We start from the raw sequence: 20,259 nt of genomic DNA, 5'->3' as shown, positions 1-20,259 counted from the left end.
CATGTTGCTGAGCATATAAAACACCATCCCTGTCACAGGAAAATAAAGGAAGACATTGAGTCTGTTTCATAATTAATGAAAAAGAGGGATGTGCTAGAGACAACACAGTGAGTCAGTGGCAACCCCAGAACTAGAACACAGTGATTGTGACCTCCAACCAGGCTTCTTCCCATTATATCACCATCACTGAGGTGGATGAGCCTGAGATGTCACCATATCCCCTCACCTGCTTCTTCACTGAGACTGATGAATTCCAACAGAAACAACATCCTTTCACAGCTGTTTACCATGAATATCGTCTCAAATTCATTCAGATCTCTTTGTCTCAAACAACACAGAATTTCAACACCCTTCTCATTTATTCTCACAACAGCCTCACTGCACAGCAGGGCTACACAGTCTGCAGGTGTGGAAACTGAGACAAAGTCACCATCTAGAGCCAATCAACCTTCTAGTCCTGTCCTTGTCTCCTTAAACTACGTCTGTACCTCTTTTTATAGTACTTTATTTATACCATGCCTTAAGTTTTCCTAAATTTATGTAAAACAGAGAATAGTACTTAATAGAACTGTTATGAAGATTAAATGAGTTAATATATATAAAAATAATAAGAACAGTGCCTATCACATCGAAAGCACACCATAAATATTAGCTATTTTTGTTTTTACTCAAAATTATCAAATGTGTCCAAGGACTTTCCAGTCCAAAGCTTCTGACTGCTTTTTCAATGGGGATGTGTCATAACTCCTAAGCCAATGAGGTCCAAAATGTATTTAACTCGCTCTCCAAACGGGCTTCTTTTTCTGGCTTCACCAGTACTATTGCCACGCTGCAAATCTGACTTTGATTCTTCAACCTTCCCTACCTCCAATATCTAATCCATTGCTAAGTCTGATCAATTCTAGATATACTTGTTCTTTGTTCTCTGTAAGCACAGTCTCTGTAAGCACCAATTACACTGGGATCATTAACATCTTTCTCAATAATTTTCAGAGCCACTGAGACCAGTCTCCCTGCTTTTCTTTTTCTTTCTTCAATCCATTCTTCACACAGCTGCTACTGTGATCTCCCTAAATGACAATTCTTATTTTACTCTGCTGTTATATTAGCAACCAAACTCTCATTCAGCCTTAACAGCAGAATAAAGCCTAAACTTCTTAACGGGTACCGAAAGGCTTCTGGACCCAAACTATCTTTCCACCCTTCTCACCCGCAACATTTCAAAAAGGGACTGACTATTTACTGTTCTCTCAAAACACTGAACTCCTTTTTGACTCTCTGCATTTTCCTATCTCCTTACTTTTGCTCGGACCCTACCCTCACTTAGAGGGAGGGGTCTTCTCTTCATCTCCGCCCATAAATGCCATTCTTCATATGCCATTTAGTCATGTCTTACATTATGCCCAAAAAGTGCTTTCTCTATTCCCTTTATAGTTTCAGAGAATTTTATAGCTGGGATCACCTCATCTTACAAATAACCGTGTCTGCAAATGCTAAAATCAAGTAATCAAGGTGACCGGCAGGTAGGCCTAGAATTTAGATACAACTTCAAATCTTTTCCTAAACCACATCTTCCCCCTTTCATAGTATTTAATCACACCTTGTCTTGTATTTTAGTTATTTATGTAATTATTCGTATGTTCATTCAATTGTGTGAAGAGTAAAGGCAAATGTATTTCAGATACATCAGTTGTATGAAGTAGAACTTCAGATGTTTGTTGAACCTAATAAAAATTGCAACAAGAAATACAGCAACTCAAGATTAACCCAGTTACATGGGGTGGGGGCAGGGGGGTGGTTCACCGGGGGGAACAAAAGAGTGGGGGCCACGTGGCAGCTCCCCTCTGCCACCTCAGAGTAAATGTCACTTTAATATAACAAAGTCCCTGAACATAGCTAATAATTTCTTCCTCTGAGGAAAATAACAGTTGCCACTCTCACAGGCATCTAAGATTAAATGAAGCATTGCAGGTAGAAGACTTAACATATGGCCAGGCGCGGTGGCTCACGCCTGTAATCCCAGCACTTTGGGAGGCCGAGGCAGGCAGATTACGAGGTCAGGAGATCGAAACCATCCTGGCTAACACGGTGAAACCCCGTCTCTACTAAAAATACAAAATATTAGCCGGGTGTGGTGATGAGCGCCTGTAGTCGCAGCTACTCGGGAGGCTGAGGCAGCAGAATCGCTTGAACCCGGGAGGTGGAGGTTGCAGTGGGCCAATATCGCGCCACTGCACTCCAGCCTGGACGACAGAGCGAGACTCTCAAAAACAACAAAACAAACAAACAAAATACTTAACATGGTGCCTGGTATATCATTGCTGGTACATCATTTCTAGTCTTGGCCTTCCTCTCCTTTAATACAGCCTGTTCTACTATCCAGCCCGGCCATGACACTCCTCTGCCTTAAAACCTTCCACCTCTTCCCACCACCTCCCTTACTGGATCAAGTCCAAACTGTTTGGTCTGGCCTTGTAGAAGCTGCTTCCAAGTCCTATCTCAGCCCGAGTTGCCTCTCCAGGCTCAGCACCTGCTGCTTCCCACCACCACCACTAGGGTCACATCAAACTGTACTTGGCTCCCTAAACACACAAGTTCTGCTAGGCCGTCTCATTCTTGTGAGTTTTCACCCATAATATAGTGGAAAAGCACTGGTTTTAAAATCAGACCTGGGTTCACTTCCAGCTCTATTACTTACGAGCTCCGTGACCTTGGGCAAATCATTTCTACTCTCGGGGACTAATTCCTTATTTATAACGTTACGACCAATTGTGTGTGTGTGTGTGTATATATATATATATGACCAATTGTGTGTGAGTATATATATATATATGGTGTATATATATATATATATGGTGTATATATATATATGGTGTATATATATATATATGGTGTATATATATATATGGTGTGTATATATATATATATGGTGTGTATATATATATGGTGTATATATATATATGGTGTGTATATATATATATGGTGTGTGTGTGTGTATATATATATATATATATATATATATATATATATATCCTACCTTATAGTGTTGCTGGGAGGATTCAATGAATTAATGCATGGAAAGTAATTAGCATCCTGCCTGGTATCTAGAAAGGACTTGATCATGTTAGCTATAATTAGTAGGGTATGTTTCTACTTCACTTCTCACAGCACTAACTACATTGTACTGTGACTGCCTCTTTATGTGTCTGTCTCCCTACTGGATTGTAAAGTCCATGAAAGCACGAAGTACATCTCTTCCAGCGTTACGTGTACACGTTAATTACTCAAATGATATCTCTTGAATAACAGAATGCTTTAAATGGGTCCTGTTACCAAACACCTTCCCAAGGCTGTGAGTAGATGCACGCTCCAATATTGTCTCATTTTCCCGCGGCTTCGTCACCCCACTCTATGCACTCGGCACCGGTGATACCACTTTAAGGTAGGTGACCGTCCCCCTCGACTGTGAGCCCCTAGGGTTGTATACTCACCTCGCATGCAAGTTTGAGGATTAAGCGACATAAGCTAAGGAAAATGACTGGTTGGTGCTTAATAAAATGTATCACTATTATTCACGGAAGGAGAAACAGGTCGCTGTGGAGGGCGAAAGGGGGAGGATTCTAGAGCCACTGCAGGATGCGACAGGGTGGGGTAGAGAGGGGAGGCGACTCCCAAAGCTGCGGAGGGGACCTCCGGGGGTCGACCTGTATATGCGTTGGAGGACTGGGGAGGGGGGCCCGGGTCCCAGGACCCGCGGAGCCCAAGCGGGGCTAGGCCCAGGCCCGAGAAGCCGCAGCCCCATGTCTCCCTTGCCTGTCCTCCGGATAGCCTCACCTCATCTACTTTCAGCTCCTCTAGAGCGGGCAGCTCCACTATCCCCGGCATGACGGCTGCAGCCCCGACCCCGACGAGAAGCCCTCAGCCGCGTCGCCCCCGTCTCCTCGAACTCCCCTTTCGACCGCCGAGTGCCACACGGCGCCTGCGCATGCGCATCCCGCAACACGCAGGCGTATCGCCCTGCCCAACCACGAGCGAGGGAGCGTGCGCAATACCGAGAACTCTTCGGCCTCCAGCGGGGTGGGGCTTCGATTCGGCTCCGCCCACCCCTCCAGGTTGTCATAGTGATGCCGTATCCACTGAGACTCCGGATCCTAACAGCTGGAAGCTAAAAACAGGCGCCATGGAGTACACAGGGAGCAAATATATCGGGGAATATGTAGATGGGAGGTAAGGGGCTCATTTGATTCACTTACTATACCTTGAATAGCTGTGACTGGAAAAAGACGGCTTTTTGCTTCTGCGAAACACCTTGTGCCAGGCACTTTCACAAACTTGCCCGAGTGATTTTTTCAAGGACCGTATCTAACAAGCAGCAAAGCTGAGATGCATTCATTCCATATATACTTATATGTGTGTGTGCATTGACTGTGTGTGTGTGCTATCTGCCAGTTTTAAACATAGGAATATTTAAAATGTCAAGATCCTTGCTCTTAGGGAGTTTATAATCCAGTTGGAGATGTATTGCCAATAAACAAATAAGTAATAAAATAATTACAGATAATGGTAAATGCTATAAAAACAAACACGAAGATTAGGGAAGAGAGACTGGCTAATCTGAATCTACACGGTCGCTTCCTTCCAGGAGGAGTTCACGATCTAGGGATTATTATAGAGGATTTTATACACAAATCACTGTAGTGGACTAGTAGTAAAAAACAATTCAACAGTTTTTTTTTCTTTTCTTTTCCTCCTTCCTCCCTTTCTTCCTTCCTTCCTTCCTACCTTCCTCTCTTTCTTTCTCTCTCTCTCGTTTTTGTTTTATTTTCAGACAAGATCTCGCTCTGTTGCCCTGGCTGGAGTGCAGTGGCCTGTTCACTGCTTACTGCAGCCTCGACCCCCTACGCTCAAACAATCTTGCCGCCTCAGCCTCCCAAGTAGCTGAGACTACCGGTGTGCACCACTACCCCCAGCAAATTTTTCAACGCCTTTTGTAGAGACGGCGTCTTGCTATGTTGTCCAAGCTGGTCTCATACTCCTGGGCTCAAGTGATCCTCCTGCATGAGCCACCGTGCCCAGCAATTCAACAATGTTGAGTGGCTACCAAGTACCAGGCCCTGGAATTGACTCTGGGCACAATCCCTGTCTTCAGAAAGTTCATTCAAACATGATGCGACTAGTAGACATAACAGATAACTGCGATTCAGTGTGATAAGAGCTGTAGTAGAGAGAAGCAGAGGAAACACAGAGGTGGCCACTCTTTTTTGCCAACCACCCTGGATGAAGAAAGTGGAATCTCTGTTTTTATAGCTGAGGAAACCAAGGCTGGACGATATGAAGTGGTTTGCTGAACCAGTGCTAGTTGTCGGGACTGTGAAGCACTCCCACCTTGGGGCTCTGTATTCACAAGTTGGTGGAATTCCAGGGCATTTTGAGTTAATAGGAAAGAGGGATCTGTGATCTGGACAGGGATAGGAGATAGATTCCTAGAGAGGGTGGTAGGAATGCTATGGGATGCTGTCTCTCTAATCATTACATCAATTTTGCAAGGAAGATGTTATTATCTTTCCAGGTAACAAAGGTGACCCTTACAGGGCTTGAGACACTTATCCTACTCAGCAGGTAAGTGGCAGAGGTGCTTGGTGTGTACTCCCTCTCACTACTCAGTGAGATAGTTCAGGCTAACCTTGCAAATAAAGGAACAGAAGTTAAGAGAAGCAAAATGACTGGCCCACCATTATGGATACACAGCTAGGAAGTAACAGAGTCAGGATTTGAACCCAATCCTCTGTCCAAACCACATTCTTACTTTTCACAAGGCCCTGCTACAGTGAAGGTGGTAGAATTTTGGCAGATAGAGATGGGGTATTGGGCATTTCAGGCACAAAAAGTTGAGAAACTACATTAATTTTTGACGGGCTGTATATGGGTGAGAGAGAAACACACAGACAAGGTAAAAGAGGGAAGGCTTTCAACCATTTGCCTTTGGCCTTCTGTGTATTTTCATTGGGTTTTTGTGCCAAATCAGCCATTTCCATGCTTTGGCCCTAGGAATTTGGGCTTTGCTTGAGGTTGTCTGGTACCTCTGTAACCACAATAGGGATTCCCAGACCTGAACAGGGCTTCCCAATTTCCCATAACTAGCAAGAAGTCAGCAGTTTTTCACTTGTTATACTTCTTTTCATAAGTTGGACATGTGTTATTCTGTATTGATTTTGTGTTTTTAACAACAGTTAACTAGAATTCTATTTGGGGCATCTCAAATTTCAGCATGTAATGAGAGCGTGAGACAGGTCTGGGCTCAAGTCTGCCATTTGCTTGTTGTACACTTAATCAACCATCCATATCTCAGTTTCCTCATCTGTAAAATGGGAAAGCAATGCACATTCAGCAGCAGTGTTTCAAGGAATATGTAATGATCATATATGGGTGTTATTTACAAATGGTAGATACTCAATCGATTTTTTTTAATTTAGGGAGGGGATATTTTCCTCTTGGAGTTTAAATGAATAGAGTAACCTCTCTATACAGTAGGAAGTTGATATTTAACGTTTGGTTTAAAAAGTTTATGTAGACTCTCCATGGCTGATAGGAACATCAAATGGTACGACTGCTTTGGAAAAGTTTGGCAGTTTCTTGAAAAGTTAAACAGCCATTCCACTTATAGGTATTTACCCCAGAAACGAAAGTGTATATCTACACAAAGACATGTATACAAGTACTCATAGCAGCCTTATTTATAATAACCAAAACTAGAAACAAACCCAAATGTCATCAACAGGGGAATGAAGAAACTAATTGTGGTATATCCATTCATTGGAATACTACTCAGCAATAAAAAGGAGTGAACTATTGGTACACAGAACAACATGAATGAATCTCAAAAAATTATGTTAAGTGAAAGAGGCCAGACAAAAAGAGTAGATACTGTATGATTCCATTTATGTAAAATTCTAGAAAATGCAAATCTATGGTGACAGAAAGTAGATCAGTAGTCACCTAGAGATGAGGATTGTGGGCAGGGGCAAGGAGGAAGTATTACAGAAAGGCATGCAGAAACTTTTGTGGGGAGTAGATATTTTGTCTTGATTGTAATAATGTTTTCCCAGGTGATGTCAAAACATGTCAAATTGTACACTTTAAACACGTGGCCTATTGTATGTCAATTACACTTCAATAAATCTACTTTAAAAAAACCTTTAAAGAGACATGATTTCCCTGTACCACGTGTGAATATTAAAAAAAAAAAAAAAGGTTAATGTAGTATCTGTCTGACCTCAATATTATGGTTTCTTTGGAGTAGTCGCACAATGGAGTTCTAGATAACTCCACTCCAAAGCACCACAAGGTAAGTGCCAGAAGAGACCTACAGACACAGGGGAGGAAGGGACGCCCATAGCATTTATGTAGTAACTACTGTGCTCTGGGTGGCTTTGCCTGCATCTTCTCTTCACAGGGACTCTTTGAGATAGATATCGTTATCCTGTTTTACAGATGGGAAAAGTAAGGCTCGGAGTAAACTTGCCCAAAGTCACCCAGTTAGCATTTGGCAGAGCAGGTATTAAAACCCAGGTCGATCAGACTGTAAAGCCCACGTGCTTCCTACAATAGAGCCCTGCTGCTGGGGCCCTTCAGAGGCCACATACAGTCGGAGCCGTCCTTAAAGGCTTCGTGGAAGAGATAGTATTTGAAATGGGCCTTGAAGGTTGGGTAGGATTTAGGTGGTTGGAGATGCAAGGTGAAGAATTCTTTTTCTAGAAGTTTCTAGGCAGAGGGAACAGCATGAGCAATAGCCCAGAGGGCACGTATGGAGTAGAGCTGGCAGTTCAGTTTGGCAGGAGAGTGGGTTGTGCCCAGAGGAGTTATGCAAAGGGAAGCTGGACAGGCGGTCTGTGCTCTGGCAAAGAAATTTCAATACCGTGCACAATTCTGGTGGTGGAGGAACCACTGATAGATCCTGGTAGGGCCAAGCATCAGGAAATAAAACTTATTTCATCTCTGTAACTCTCCTCATAATGCATATGTGTGGTAGAGACTCAGTAAATGTTGGCTGAATGAATGAATGAATGAATCATAGGTTTTGAGGGGTTTGTTTGAGACAGGGTCTCACTCTGGAGGGCTCTGGCTGGAGTGCAGTGGTGCAGTCTTGGCTCACAGCAATGTTCACCCCACCAGACTCAAGCGATCCTCCCACCTCAGCCTCCCCAGTAGCTGGGACCACAGATATGCGCCACCATGCCCAGCTAATTGATAGGTATTTGAGATCTGGAAATCATATCCTTATTATGGATTGAAGCCTTCACTATAAAGTGGTTTTTTTCTTCTTTTTAACTTACTTTGAATTTAGAAGGCAGGCTTTTCGCCTTGAATGAATTTTTTAAAATGGAAGAGAAGGAGGGAGAAAGGAAGGGAAAGAGAGAGAGAGTGAAGGAGAAAAAGAAGAAGGGAGGAGAAGGAGAGAAGGAGGGACAGAGAGGAGGGAAGCAGGAAAAGTGAAGATGGGGAGATCAGCTCAGAGCTCACTGCAGTTGTCCCAGTAGGAGGCAGCAGAACCCTGGGCCAAGGCAGAAGCAGTGAAGCCGCAGGAAAGAGAAAAATGTAGGAGAGGTTTGGGGATTTTACTGCCAGGAGTTGGCAGCTGATTGGCTCCAGTCCCGTCCAGAGATGGCTTACAGCCCCAGCCCTGGGCCCAGCTCCTGGCCTTGAACCAGAGGATTCTGATACCATTCATGGAAATAGAGAACTCTAAGGAGGTGCTGCTTAGGGGAGGAGGAGATGATTCTGTTTTAGGCGAGTTGGAGATGTCTGTGAGAGGTCTGAACAGTGATGTCCAGTTCGAGGTAAGAAAAGGGGTGGGGTCTAACCTCAGAGAAGGGTGTAGAACTTGAATATGGAGATGGTGCTTAGAAATGATAGATGTGAGCTCAAGCAAAGAGTACAGGAGGGAAGGAGAAGAGGAATTCTCCCTTCCCCCCATGTCTTGCACTAGAATAAAAGTGAAATAGTTTTCAATTTCTTGTTCTATGCCGGGCATTCTGCTATAGTTTCACAACCATCGTCTCACTCAGTTATCTCAACAACTTTGTCATCCACTCTGTTCACTGACTACTCTTTCTGTTTCCTTCATTCTTTACTCAGGAGATGTTTATGAAGCCCCTGCTTAGTGGTTCTAGGAGCTGAGGATACCAAAGTCTTCCTTTAAAGAAGCTTTTCTTAAATACCGGAGATAAGATATCTAATTACAAAACAAGATAGAAAGTGTTACGCATCCCGACAGAGGTACTAGCAAAAGCCTTAAAAAGGTCAGAGTTAGGAGAGGAGCCTTCAGCTTGTTAGGAGGAATGGAGAAGGAATGAATGAAAGCATATTTATTAAGCACTCACTATATGTCAGGCCCTTTACTAGGAAAATCGTTATATGTTACCTGTATTAATTGCAGCCATTTCACCCATAAAGAAACTGGTCAGCCCGGTGCAGTGGCTTACACCTATAATCCCAACATTTTGGGAGGCTGAGGCAGGAGGATCATTTGAGCCCAGGAGTTCTAGATCACCCTGGGCAACATAGGGAAACCCCATCTCTACAAAAAAAAAAAAAAATTAAATAAGCCAGGCGTGGTGGGGCACACCTGTGGTTCCAACTACTTGGGAGGCTGAGGTGGGAGGATCACTTGAGTTCAGGAGATTGAGGCTGCATTGAGCCATGATCACACCGCTGTACTCCAGCCTGGGAGACAGAACAAGATCTGGTCTTGGGAAAAAAACAAAAAACAAAACAAAGAAGCTAGTCAACTGGTCAAGCTGGTGTCCCTGCCTTGTTCTCCTGTATGAGCCTGTCTTCCTCCTGCATAGCACTTATCACACATTGTATAATTACTCAATTTTGTCGCCCACTAGACTGTGAGCCCCCGAGGACAGGGACTGCATCTGCCTTGATCACTGTTGAATCTGTGTTGTATTCAGCAAGTTGGACCATCAGCATAGTCCCTGACAAAATGTAGGTGCTCTGTAAATATCTGTTTGGAAGGAAAGAAGGAAGGGAAGGAAGGGAGGGAGGCACAAGCAAAGAGGTTTGGGAAAGTATCTGTATTAGTCTGTTCTCATGCTGCTGTAAGGACATAACCAAAGACTGGGTAATCTATAAAGGAAAGAGGCTTAATGGACTCACAGTTCCACATGGCTGGGAAGGCCTCACGATCATGGTGGAGGCAAAGGGGGAGCAAAGGCACATCTTACATGGCAGCAGGCAAGAGAGCATGTTCAGGGGAATTGCCCTTTATAAAACCATCAGATCTCATGAGACTTATTCACTATCATGAGAACAGCATGGGAAAAACCCACCCCCATGATTCAGTTACCTCCCACTGAGTCCCTCCCATGACATGTGGGGATTATGGGAGCTACAATTCCAGATGAGATTTGGGTGGGGACACAGCCAAACAATATCAATATCCACGATTTTATATATATATATATAATGGTGGTAAGCTTCAAACCCTTACTCCTGTCTCTAAATTTCATATTTTCCCTAATATTCCACTTGTGGCATAATAGGCAAGGATGGATTGGTCATGGGGGACAGAGAAATCACAGAACCAGCTGCCAGAAAACCTGGGCTCTAGTGTCCACAGTTTTTACTGTGTGTGGTTTTGGGCACATCTCTACACTCTCTGGGCCTACTAAGGGGGTTTATTTCAGGGAGCAGTGTGAACTCCAAGGTGAGAGTGAGCCTCTAGGTGAAGGGGAGAATGAACAGAGCAAACTCTATTCCCCTCTTTTCGTTTTTGAGCTTTTGAGGGAAACAAAACAAAAATTTTGTTTTCAGCAGAGTACTGCTGGGATGAGAAGGATGAGAATGCTGAGAACGGGGTTCCTGCTCACTCTGTTGCCTGCCAGCTCTGACCCTCCAGCTGTCACACAGGGCTCAGTGATTTCCCTGTGTCTTTACAGGATGGAGGGCAAAGCCAAGTACATCCTCCCTACCGAAACAATATATGTTGGGGAAATGAAGGATGGCATGTTTCACGGCGAAGGAACGCTGTACCTCCCCAGTGGAAGCCAATACGACGCCATTTGGGAAAACGGATTGGCCATAAAGGTGATCAGCTGGGGGGGCGGGTGCTGTGGAGGAGAGATCCTCGGGCAAGAAGAGCCTCACCCTCTGGCGCCCCATCCTCCCTGTCTGGTGCCCACCTCGTTCCATTCACTCTTCTCTTTGCTTCTCCCCCACTCCCCCAACTTTTTTTTTTTTTTTTTTTTTTTTTTTAGTCTCACTCTGTCACCAGGCTGGAGTGCAGTGGCACAATCTCGGCTCACTGCAACCTCCACCTCCTGGGTTCAAGCGAGTCTCCTGCCTCAGCCTCCCGAGTAGCTGGGACTACGGGCATGCGCCACCATGCCCAGCTAATTTTTGTATTTTTAGTAGAGATTGGGTTTCACCATGTTTGCCAGGATGGTCTCAATCTCTTGACCTTGTGATCCACCCGCCTTGGCCTCCCAAAGTGCTGGGATTACAGGTGCACAGGTGCGAGCCACCACACCTGACCTTTTTTTTTTTTTTTTGAAAACGAGTCTCTGTCGCCCAGGCTGGAGCATAGTGGTGTGATCTCAGCTCACCACAACCTCTGCCTCCTGGGTTCAAGCTATTCTCTTGCCTAGGCCTCCTGAGTAGCTGGGATTACAGGTATGTGCCACCATGCCCGGCTAATTTCTCCCTGCTTCTGGATCTCCCAGGGCTCTAGAATCCTCTCCCTCTAGATCTGGAAGGATCTGTGGAGAGGCCATGATGAGTTTGCATCTGTTACACCACTTACTGCCTGGTCTTAGGCCCACGACTTCACCTCCCTGAGAGTTCTTCACCTATCAACTCAGGACAGTTAGTTGCATTAGTTATGTGTTGGTACTATAACAGGTTACCACAGATTTAGTCTGAAATCAGCACAAATGTATTATCTTACAGTTCTAGAGCTCAAAAGTCTGAAATAGGTCAGCAAGCCTGCATTCCGTCCAGAGGCTCTATGGGAAAACCTGTTTCCTTGCCTTTTCCAGCTTCTAGAGGCTGCCTGCATTCCTTGGCTCATGGCCACGCATCACTCCGACCTCTGCTTTCATCATCACGCCACCCTTCATCCCTCTGCTTTCATCGTCATCTCATCTTCTCTCACCCTGACCTTACTATTTCCCTCTCATAGGAACCTTGCAATCATATTTGGCACACCCAGATAATCCAAATAATCTTCCCACTTCAGGATCCTTCATTTAATTGCATCTGCAAAATCCCTCTTGCCATGTAAAGTAGCATACTCACAGGTTGCAGCAGACAGGGACATCTTTGGGGGACCATTATTCAGCCTACCACAATAGTACAAGGCACCTCAATATATATATGTGAACACTTTGCTAAGGTCCCAGCACACAAGAGGCACTCAATAAGTGTTAGCTCTTATTACCACCATCACTGCTACTATCATTATAACTTACCTAATCCAAGGATTCTTACCCCCTGGTATTTGTGAGTCATGAATAGAATTCAGGGAGTCACTGAAACCTCTTGATTTATATACAGAAATTTCTGTGTAAAGAGGACTAAGTTTTTCTCCAGGAAAAGCATCTATAGCTTTCATCAGTTTCACTAAGAGCATCTTGGGGCCTGACTCATGACCTAAAAAAGGTTAAGAAATGCTCCTTGTTTTATAGCTTGGAGAGTCTAAGCCCCAGGAAGGGGATGTGACTTTCCCGAGGTCACACAGTGAATTAATAGTATCATTGGAATTTCCACCCATGTTTCCTGATGCCCAGGCCAATGCAATTTCTACATCCTGAGGCTTCCTTTAGCAGTAAGGCAGCAAAGGCAGAATGTATGCGTTTGGACAAAGGGCCGTGGCTGATGGCTCTGACCTTTCCAGCTATAATAATAATAAAAGAATAATAACATTTATTGAGGGCTTACTTTGTGTCAGTGTGTCAGTCAGGGTTCTTCAGAGACACAAAACCAATAGGATATACAGAGATGTATGGAAAGAGATTTATATTAGGGATTGGCTCACAAGATTATGGAGGCTAAGAAGCTTCCCAATCTTCCCTCTGCAACCTGGAGGCCCAGGAAAGCTGTTAGTGTAGTTCCAGTCCAAACCCAAGGGCCTCAACCAGGGGGATCAATGGTGTAAGTCCCAGTCAGAGTTCAAAGGCCTGAGAACCAGGAATGCTGATGTCCAAGGGCAAGGAAGATGGATGTCCCAGCACAAGTAGAGACAGGGGATTGGCGCTTCCTCTGCCTTTTTGTTCTATCCAGGCCCTCAACGGATTGTATGGTGCCCACCCACTTTGGTGAGGGTGGAACTTCTTTGCTCAGTCCACCGATTAAAATGCGAATCCCTTCTAGAAACGCCCTCATGAACACACCAGAAATGTTTTACCAGCTATCTGGGCATCCCTTTCACTTAACCCAGTCAAGTTGCCTCACAAAATCAACCATCACAGCCAGGCACTGTGCTAAATGCTTCACGTGTGCTATCTCATTGAATTTTCAATCAACCCTATTTTATGTACAGTATCATTAACTTAATTTTACAAATGAGGAAATGAAGGACCAGAGAGAGTGGGTCATCTGCCCAAGTTCATCTGCCAAAGTGAGTTCACCCACTTTGAGTGGCAGGGACAGGGCTCGGCACTTATACCCATTCCCTCTTGTCGTCACAACCATAGTAATTGTGATAGTTACCACTTCTTTACTGCAGCCATCAGAAAGGCCCCCACTTCCCTTGATATCTGAACCTCTTGGCCAAAAGCCTTCAGCTTCCTCAGATGCACATGTGTGCTCCTTGTCTTCCAGGGCACATATACCTTCGTAGATGGGCTGCACTATGATGAGAAGAACTGGCATTACTGCGACGGCTATGATCGGAGGTTTTACACAGAGATCCTCAATGGCTTGAAGCCTGCAGGTACCCAGGCACCCACCCTTTCCTTCATACCCAAACTGAGAGGGAAACTAAGACAGTTTCGGATAAGTGGACTGTGTCCTACTGAAGTAACTTAAAGGGGAAGAGGAACTGAGCAGGCGTAGAAGAATACAAAAGAGCCAGGTCCTGGAGCCAGGAAGGCCAGTCCTCATATCTCAGCTCCACTGTGCTAGCCAGAGGACCATGGGCAAGGGACTTTACCCACTGTGCCTCAGTTTCTCCCCTTCAAAATGGAGTCAATCAGCTGGGTGTGGTGACTCATGCCTGTAATCCCAGCACTTTGGGAGGCCAAGACGGGTGGATCACTTGAGGTCAGGACTTCCAGACCATCCTGGCCAACATGGTGAAACCTGTCTCTACTAAAAATACAAAAATTAGCCGGGTATGGTGGCATGCCTGTAATCCCAGCTACTCAGGAGGCTGAGGCATGAGAATCGTTTGAACTCACTAGGTGGAGTTTGCAGTGAGCTGATATCACGCCACTGCACTCCAGCCTGGGCGACAGAGCGACACTCTGGTCTCAGAAAAAAAAAAAAAAAAAATCAAAATGGGGTCAACAGCATCATCTACCTCCCAAGATTGTTGTAAATAAGATAATTCATGTCAGGTGTTTAGAACAATGCCTTGAATGCATGTGGGTGCACGGTACATGTCAGCTGTTCTTATTCGTGGTACCTACTATAACACTAAAATTATGTAAATATTTTAAAAAGAAAGAGTTAAGGACGAAAGCAGTACTGACAGAGCATGTGCTTTGTGTATCAGGTGCTGGGGGAGGCTCTCTGTAATCCCTGTCTCCCTAATGTCCAGATGACCCTGCGCAGTCAGCCTTCCTAGTCCCATGTCACTCCGGGTTGAGGCTGTGGAGTTCAGACATGGTTCCCTGTGGCAGAGCTCACACTGGCAGCCCAGTCTTCCTCTCTGAGGTCCTCTGTATCATGCTACCTCCCTGCAAAAACCGTGTTTCATCACGGAGGGCTACATTTGGACTATAAGTCTGGATTCAGAGAGTGGCACCTTAAAATTTTGAGACGTGTTCCAGGTCAGGTGAGCCTCAAGATGAAGGGAGGGGAGGGATAGCATTAGGACAAATACCTAATGTAGATGACAGGTTGATGGGTGCAGCAAACCACCATGGCACGTGTATACCTATGTAACAAACCTGCACATTCTGCACATGTACCCCAGAACTTAAAGTATAATAAAAAATAAATAAATAATAAAAAAATAAAAAAAGAAGAGTGTAGTTTTTGGCACAGCAGAGATAATATATCCAAAATGACAGATGGGGAAACAACTCTGTATACTATAAAAACAATCCCAACTTAGCTTGTGAGAGACCATGAGCTGTGGTTGACAGAGCATGGAGCCAGAAATTGTGGGTTTGAGTCCTAGCATTCTCTGTCTATAGCTGGATGAGCCTGCACAAGTCAACCTCCGTCAGGGCAGAAGCCTCCAGGAAGCACCCAGGCACTGGAGTCAGGCAGACCTGAGCTCAAACCCCCATCTCCTTCCCTTCCCAGCTTCATGACCTTGGGTCAGTTAGTTGACCGGGTGAGCCGCCTTCTCTCCCTTTGCCCTCCTGACACTTACTCTGCTATTTTCCTCCTATCCCCAGGCTTCTTTGCCACTGCCTCCTCAACATCCCCCCACCCCCAGTTATTCACGTTGAGGTTCCCGGGGCTCTCTGGCTTAGGCATTTTCTGTTTTCATTCTATATGCTCTTCCTGAACAAGTTGATACACTTCTAAGCCTTCAACTACCATCGGCTTCTAAACTGAAATCAGAATCCCTGAGCCTAAGATCCCTGCATCAAGCTTCCCTGACACCTGTATTGGTCGTTCTCAACTTGTTTGCACTGAATTCATTGTCACCCCCACGGTGATGGCTGCCTCACTGAATGTCATGCCCATCCACCTAGGTAAGCCTAATCCTCCCTTCCCCTGCCCCCTAAGTGCAATGGTCCTATGGATTTTACCTCTGAAATATAGACTTTATTTGTTTATTCAACAAATATTTATTCAGCACTTCCATGTGCCAGGCAGCATTCTCTTCATACTCTTTGCCACTGCCCTGTTCCAGCCCTCCATCATCTTTCCCCTTGATGACCTGAGTCCAGAGATCCCCACTTGGCCCCCTTGAGGTCATTCTCCATTCTGCAGTCACTTCCATCTTTTTTTTTCTGAGACAGAGTCTTGCTCTGTTGCCCAGGCTGGAGTGCAGTGGTATGATCATAGCTCACTGTAACTTTGAACTCCTGGGCTCAAGCGATCCTCCTGCCAAGTGATCTGGCCTCCTAAGTAGCTGGAACTACAGGAATGTGCCACCATTCCTGGTTAATTTTTTTTTTTTAAGTTTCTTGTAGAGATGGGTCTTGCCATGGTGCCCAGGCTCATCTAGAACTCCTGGCCTTAAGCAACCTTCCCTCCTTAACTTGGGATTACAGGCGTGAGCCACCATGCCCGGCCGCTTACATCTTTTAAAGTGTGAATCTGATTGCCTCCCTCCCGCCCCGCCCCTTGAGTGCTCCCTATACCCTCAAGATAAGGTTTCAAATTCTCAGAAACAGTGACATTCTCTGGCTCCTGCTCATATCCCAGCCTCATCCTAGGCTACCCACCCTTCTCGGTTTTTCTCTCTCCCTTCTTGCCATGCTTGCTTTCTCTCTATTTCTCAAAGAGACCACACTTTTTCCTGCCATTCTCTCTGCCTGGAATACTTTAACCCTCTTACTTCACCCAAATAACTCCTTCCCGTCCTTCAGGTCTCAGCTCAACGTCCTGAAGCTGGGAGCCCCTTCCCTGAATTCCCACACTAGGTAAGGTCTCCCTGTGGCATATCACAGCAGCCATGACCTCTTCCCAGGGCTTGGATCGTGAGTGTTCATCTCGTCTTCCCAAGCTGTGAGCAACATGAGGGCAGGGCCCTAGCACATTGTCTGGCATACAGTGGGTACTCGTTAAAGAGTTATTGTCAAACAGGGATAATGATATTGACATCACAGTGCAGGGTGAAGTATGTGCTTAGGGGAGTTAAGGCAATGACATTAAGAAATATTTCCTAAGCTCCTACTGTATGTCAGACACTGGCTGGACCCAGGGAGACCAGAGTTAAGAGGACATCATCTCTCCCTTCAAAGAGCTGCCAGTCTAGCTGCAGCTTGAGAACCTTGCAAATCACTCCTCCCGGATTAGTTATGATGGGAGGCCTGGACTTTGCCATGGGCTCTTCACCCCAATTAAGGCTGTAGGCAAAAAGCCCTCAGCCTTAAGCCTTAGCTCTCACACAATGGCTGGTTTTGCTAAAGCTAAGCCTCTGCCAGTCTCGTGGTGGCTTTTCCCGAACCTGCCTGGCTCTCCCCGAACCTGCCTGGCTCTCCCCTACTTCTCCTGTGACCCTCAGAAGAGCAGCTTGATTCTAAGTAGCTACTTCCTTCCCTTGTCACTCCACACTTTGCCTCTCGGGGCTGGCATTGTTAGGGCAACTCGTCCTGCCTGTAAGGCAGGGTGAGGGTTAAAAGTGCCCCGTGACCTCTTGGAGCATCTGTGAGATGGGCATTGGCATGAGGCTTTGGTGAGAGAATGGCTGTAAAGTGCTTGACATGGAGTAAGTTCTCGGTAGTCATTAGCCAGTACATATGGGGTTAGGTTTAGGATCAGGGTCAGTGTCAGGGTTACGGTTAGGCATGTCATTAAGCAACACAAGAGTTCCTACTGTGTGCAAGACTCTGGGTTGTGGGCGTGGTGCTGTGTGCTCAGTGGGCATCCAGCTCTCAGTCTAGAGAACAAGGAACTATAGCAACTATAGTTAGAAGGAACCTGAGAAGTTATTTATTCCAACCTCTCCCTTTACCTGAGCCATGGCGTTTCAAGATACACATACCTAGCGTGCATGACCTAAAAGGTGCACTCAATCTTCTTTCTCTCCCAGAGATCTCAGTGTCCCTGGTCCTGTGGCTGCACCTAGGCTGTCTCCTCTCCTGATGTTGGCACCTGAACATACAGGTTCCAGAGCTGGACTGCCTCCTAGCTGGATAACCTTGGGAAAGTTACTTTAACTTCTCTGAGCCTCAGTTTTCTTATCTGTAAAGTGGAGCCACAGAGTTGCTCTCAGGATTAAATAAAAGAGGAGCACAATGCCTGGCACATAATAAACATTCAATGAGTGGCAGCCACCGTGGTAATTTTGGCAAGAGTCAAAGTTCTCCACCACCTGCCCCTTGTCCACCTGATCCATTTCTTTTCTGCTGTTCTCCTTCATACGTGCTCTGCTCTACAAGGTTTCCAGAGTGGGGCTTAAGGATCCATGCCTCTGGCCTCTGCCCACGCTTTGAATGCCACCCCTCTTCTGGATCTGATGCTCTCCTATCCATTTGCCAACTCTGACTTACCCTCAGGGTCTGTCTAACTTCAGAACCTGTGCCCTTTGTCATGGTATCCGAAGAAATGGAGGAGGATGGGGTCAAAGGAAGAAGAAGACAGAGGGTCTCGTTCCCAAGACCCTGTTCCCAAGAGCCATGTTCAGAAAGTTCCTTTGGGGCACTGTTTCTGCTGGGTTTGCTTCTTGCCCTAAGTATGGGGTATTTAGTTCAACAGGGGAGCCAGATAGTCACATGAGCCACCAGCCACAAGTGGACCTTATGGGAACACTGGGTTTGGATTTGACCTTGATGGTGAACTAATTGCCCATTATGTTCTTTCAAGGTATGGCTCAACTCACCAATATGGACCCACCTAGAAAAATCCCCAGGGGCTATTACGATTGTGGAGATGGCTTCTATAACCCAGTCACGAGGGTAGTCAAGGGCTATAGGAACCGCTTTCTAAGAAACACAGGTAGGTTTCTTCCGACACTGCAGCACGTTTTCTCTTCACCCACATATAAGTATGTGCATCTGTATGTACAAATGTATGCACACACTTGACGAGAAAGAAGCTTTTGCTGATAGAAGATGAAAGTTGATTACCTGGATGTTTTATTTTTTGGACTTCTCGTGGCTGGCAAATCTGTACATAGTCCTAGAGTGAGGTAAAAGGACATTCGTGGTCTAGCTGTGACGGCACATAAATGTCGCACTGAAAGGATTAAGGTACTTATTTTTGTATGCATTCCTTCGATTTTAATGGGCACTTAATATATGCTAGACACTGTGCTTGGTGTTGGGGGAAAAGCAGAGCAAAGCTGGACACAGCCCCCCTTCCTTGTGGAGCTTGCATTCTAAAAGTGGCAGAGAAGTACTATAAACAGTTAATTGTATCATGGAACAGACACAATGAAGGGAAGAACATGGTCCTGTGGGAAGGGAAAGTAGGGGCCCCAGAGAGGTGGGACGGATGCTGTGGGAGCACAAATAAGGGCTATCAAATCCCGAAGCGGTTAGTCAGAGAAGGTTTCAAGGAGGAAATGACTTCTAAGCTGAGACCTGAAGAATAACTGGGAGTTGACCACAAGGCCTGGGGAGAGGGTTTCCCAGCGAGAGGAAATGGCACAGGCAATGGCCTAGAGGGGAGTGATCCCTTGAGGTCCAAGAAGGTTGGTTCATCCTTTAGCCAGGGGAGTAGGTACCTTGGAGGATCCAGAACCTCAGTTTGGTGAGTCAACACAAGGCTGATCAGACGGAGAAGAAACCATTTACAGTGACCACACTCACAGGAGATCAATACACAAATAATAGAACATTTTCCTTTAATGCAGTGATTCCTAAACTTATCCTTTTCTGAAGTCACACTCCCACTAGGAATATCAAAAGATATGGACCCTCTTGCCGGAAAAATGTCTATGCATGCACACACACACACGCGTGCGCCCACACGCGCACATGCATACACACACACACACATTTTGCAGATAGTCTTAAGGGGTGGATGGTCCCTCTAAAGACCTAGGTCAAGAAACCTTGCTCTATAATGAGAAAGAAACTGCCAGGTAGACCAGAACATCTGTGCTGGTGAATGAGAGCATCCTCTCCCTATAGGGAAATTTACTCAGTAAGTCGGTGATGACCAGAAAGGTGCCTCATGGGGCTAGAGTAAGAGCAAGGAGAGGCCGGGCGCGGTGGCTCACACCTGTAATCCCAGCACTTTGGGAGGCCGAGGCGGGCGGATCATGAGGTCAGGAGATCGAGACCATCCTGGCTAACACGGTGAAACCCCGTCTCTACTAAAAATACAAAAAATTAGCCAGGTGTGGTGGCGGGCGCCTGTAGTCCCACCTACTGGGGAGGCTGAGACAGGAGAATGGCGTGAACCCGGGAGGCGGAGCTTGCAGTGAGCCGAGATCGCGCCACTGCACTCCAGCCTGGG

General features: G+C 45.8%; 1 protein-coding gene and 1 pseudogene across 2 annotated transcripts; one reads left to right on the top strand and one right to left on the bottom strand.

The window, feature by feature from the left end:
* LOC129531751 (NADH dehydrogenase [ubiquinone] 1 alpha subcomplex subunit 8-like) overlaps nucleotides 1-3,986 on the bottom strand; it is a 58,823-nt pseudogene extending 54,837 nt beyond the window's left edge.
* An 88-nt stretch (nucleotides 3,987-4,074) lies between these two features.
* Nucleotides 4,075-19,049, top strand: LOC129531752 (MORN repeat-containing protein 5-like). 2 transcript variants are annotated; one of them, XM_063696124.1, is made up of 5 exons: nucleotides 4,094-4,227; nucleotides 9,894-9,993; nucleotides 10,947-11,094; nucleotides 13,828-13,939; nucleotides 18,661-19,049. In XM_063696124.1, exons 1-5 carry the CDS (start codon nucleotides 4,221-4,223, stop codon nucleotides 18,879-18,881), a joined length of 588 nt encoding a protein of 195 aa, XP_063552194.1. In that variant the 5' UTR covers nucleotides 4,094-4,220; the 3' UTR covers nucleotides 18,882-19,049. The 2 variants fall into 2 exon arrangements, with proteins under 2 accessions (XP_055234629.2, XP_063552194.1); XM_055378654.2 differs by lacking the exon at nucleotides 9,894-9,993 and having other exon boundaries at nucleotides 4,075-4,227.
* Nucleotides 19,050-20,259: the final 1,210 nt, after the last annotated feature.

The sequence above is a fragment of the Gorilla gorilla genome, chromosome 12 (genome assembly GCF_029281585.2).
Source record: "Gorilla gorilla gorilla isolate KB3781 chromosome 12, NHGRI_mGorGor1-v2.1_pri, whole genome shotgun sequence".
Lineage (NCBI taxonomy): Eukaryota > Metazoa > Chordata > Mammalia > Primates > Hominidae > Gorilla > Gorilla gorilla.
The sequence above is the reverse complement of the archived record's forward strand: the minus strand, read 5'-3'. Positions and strand labels throughout refer to the sequence as shown.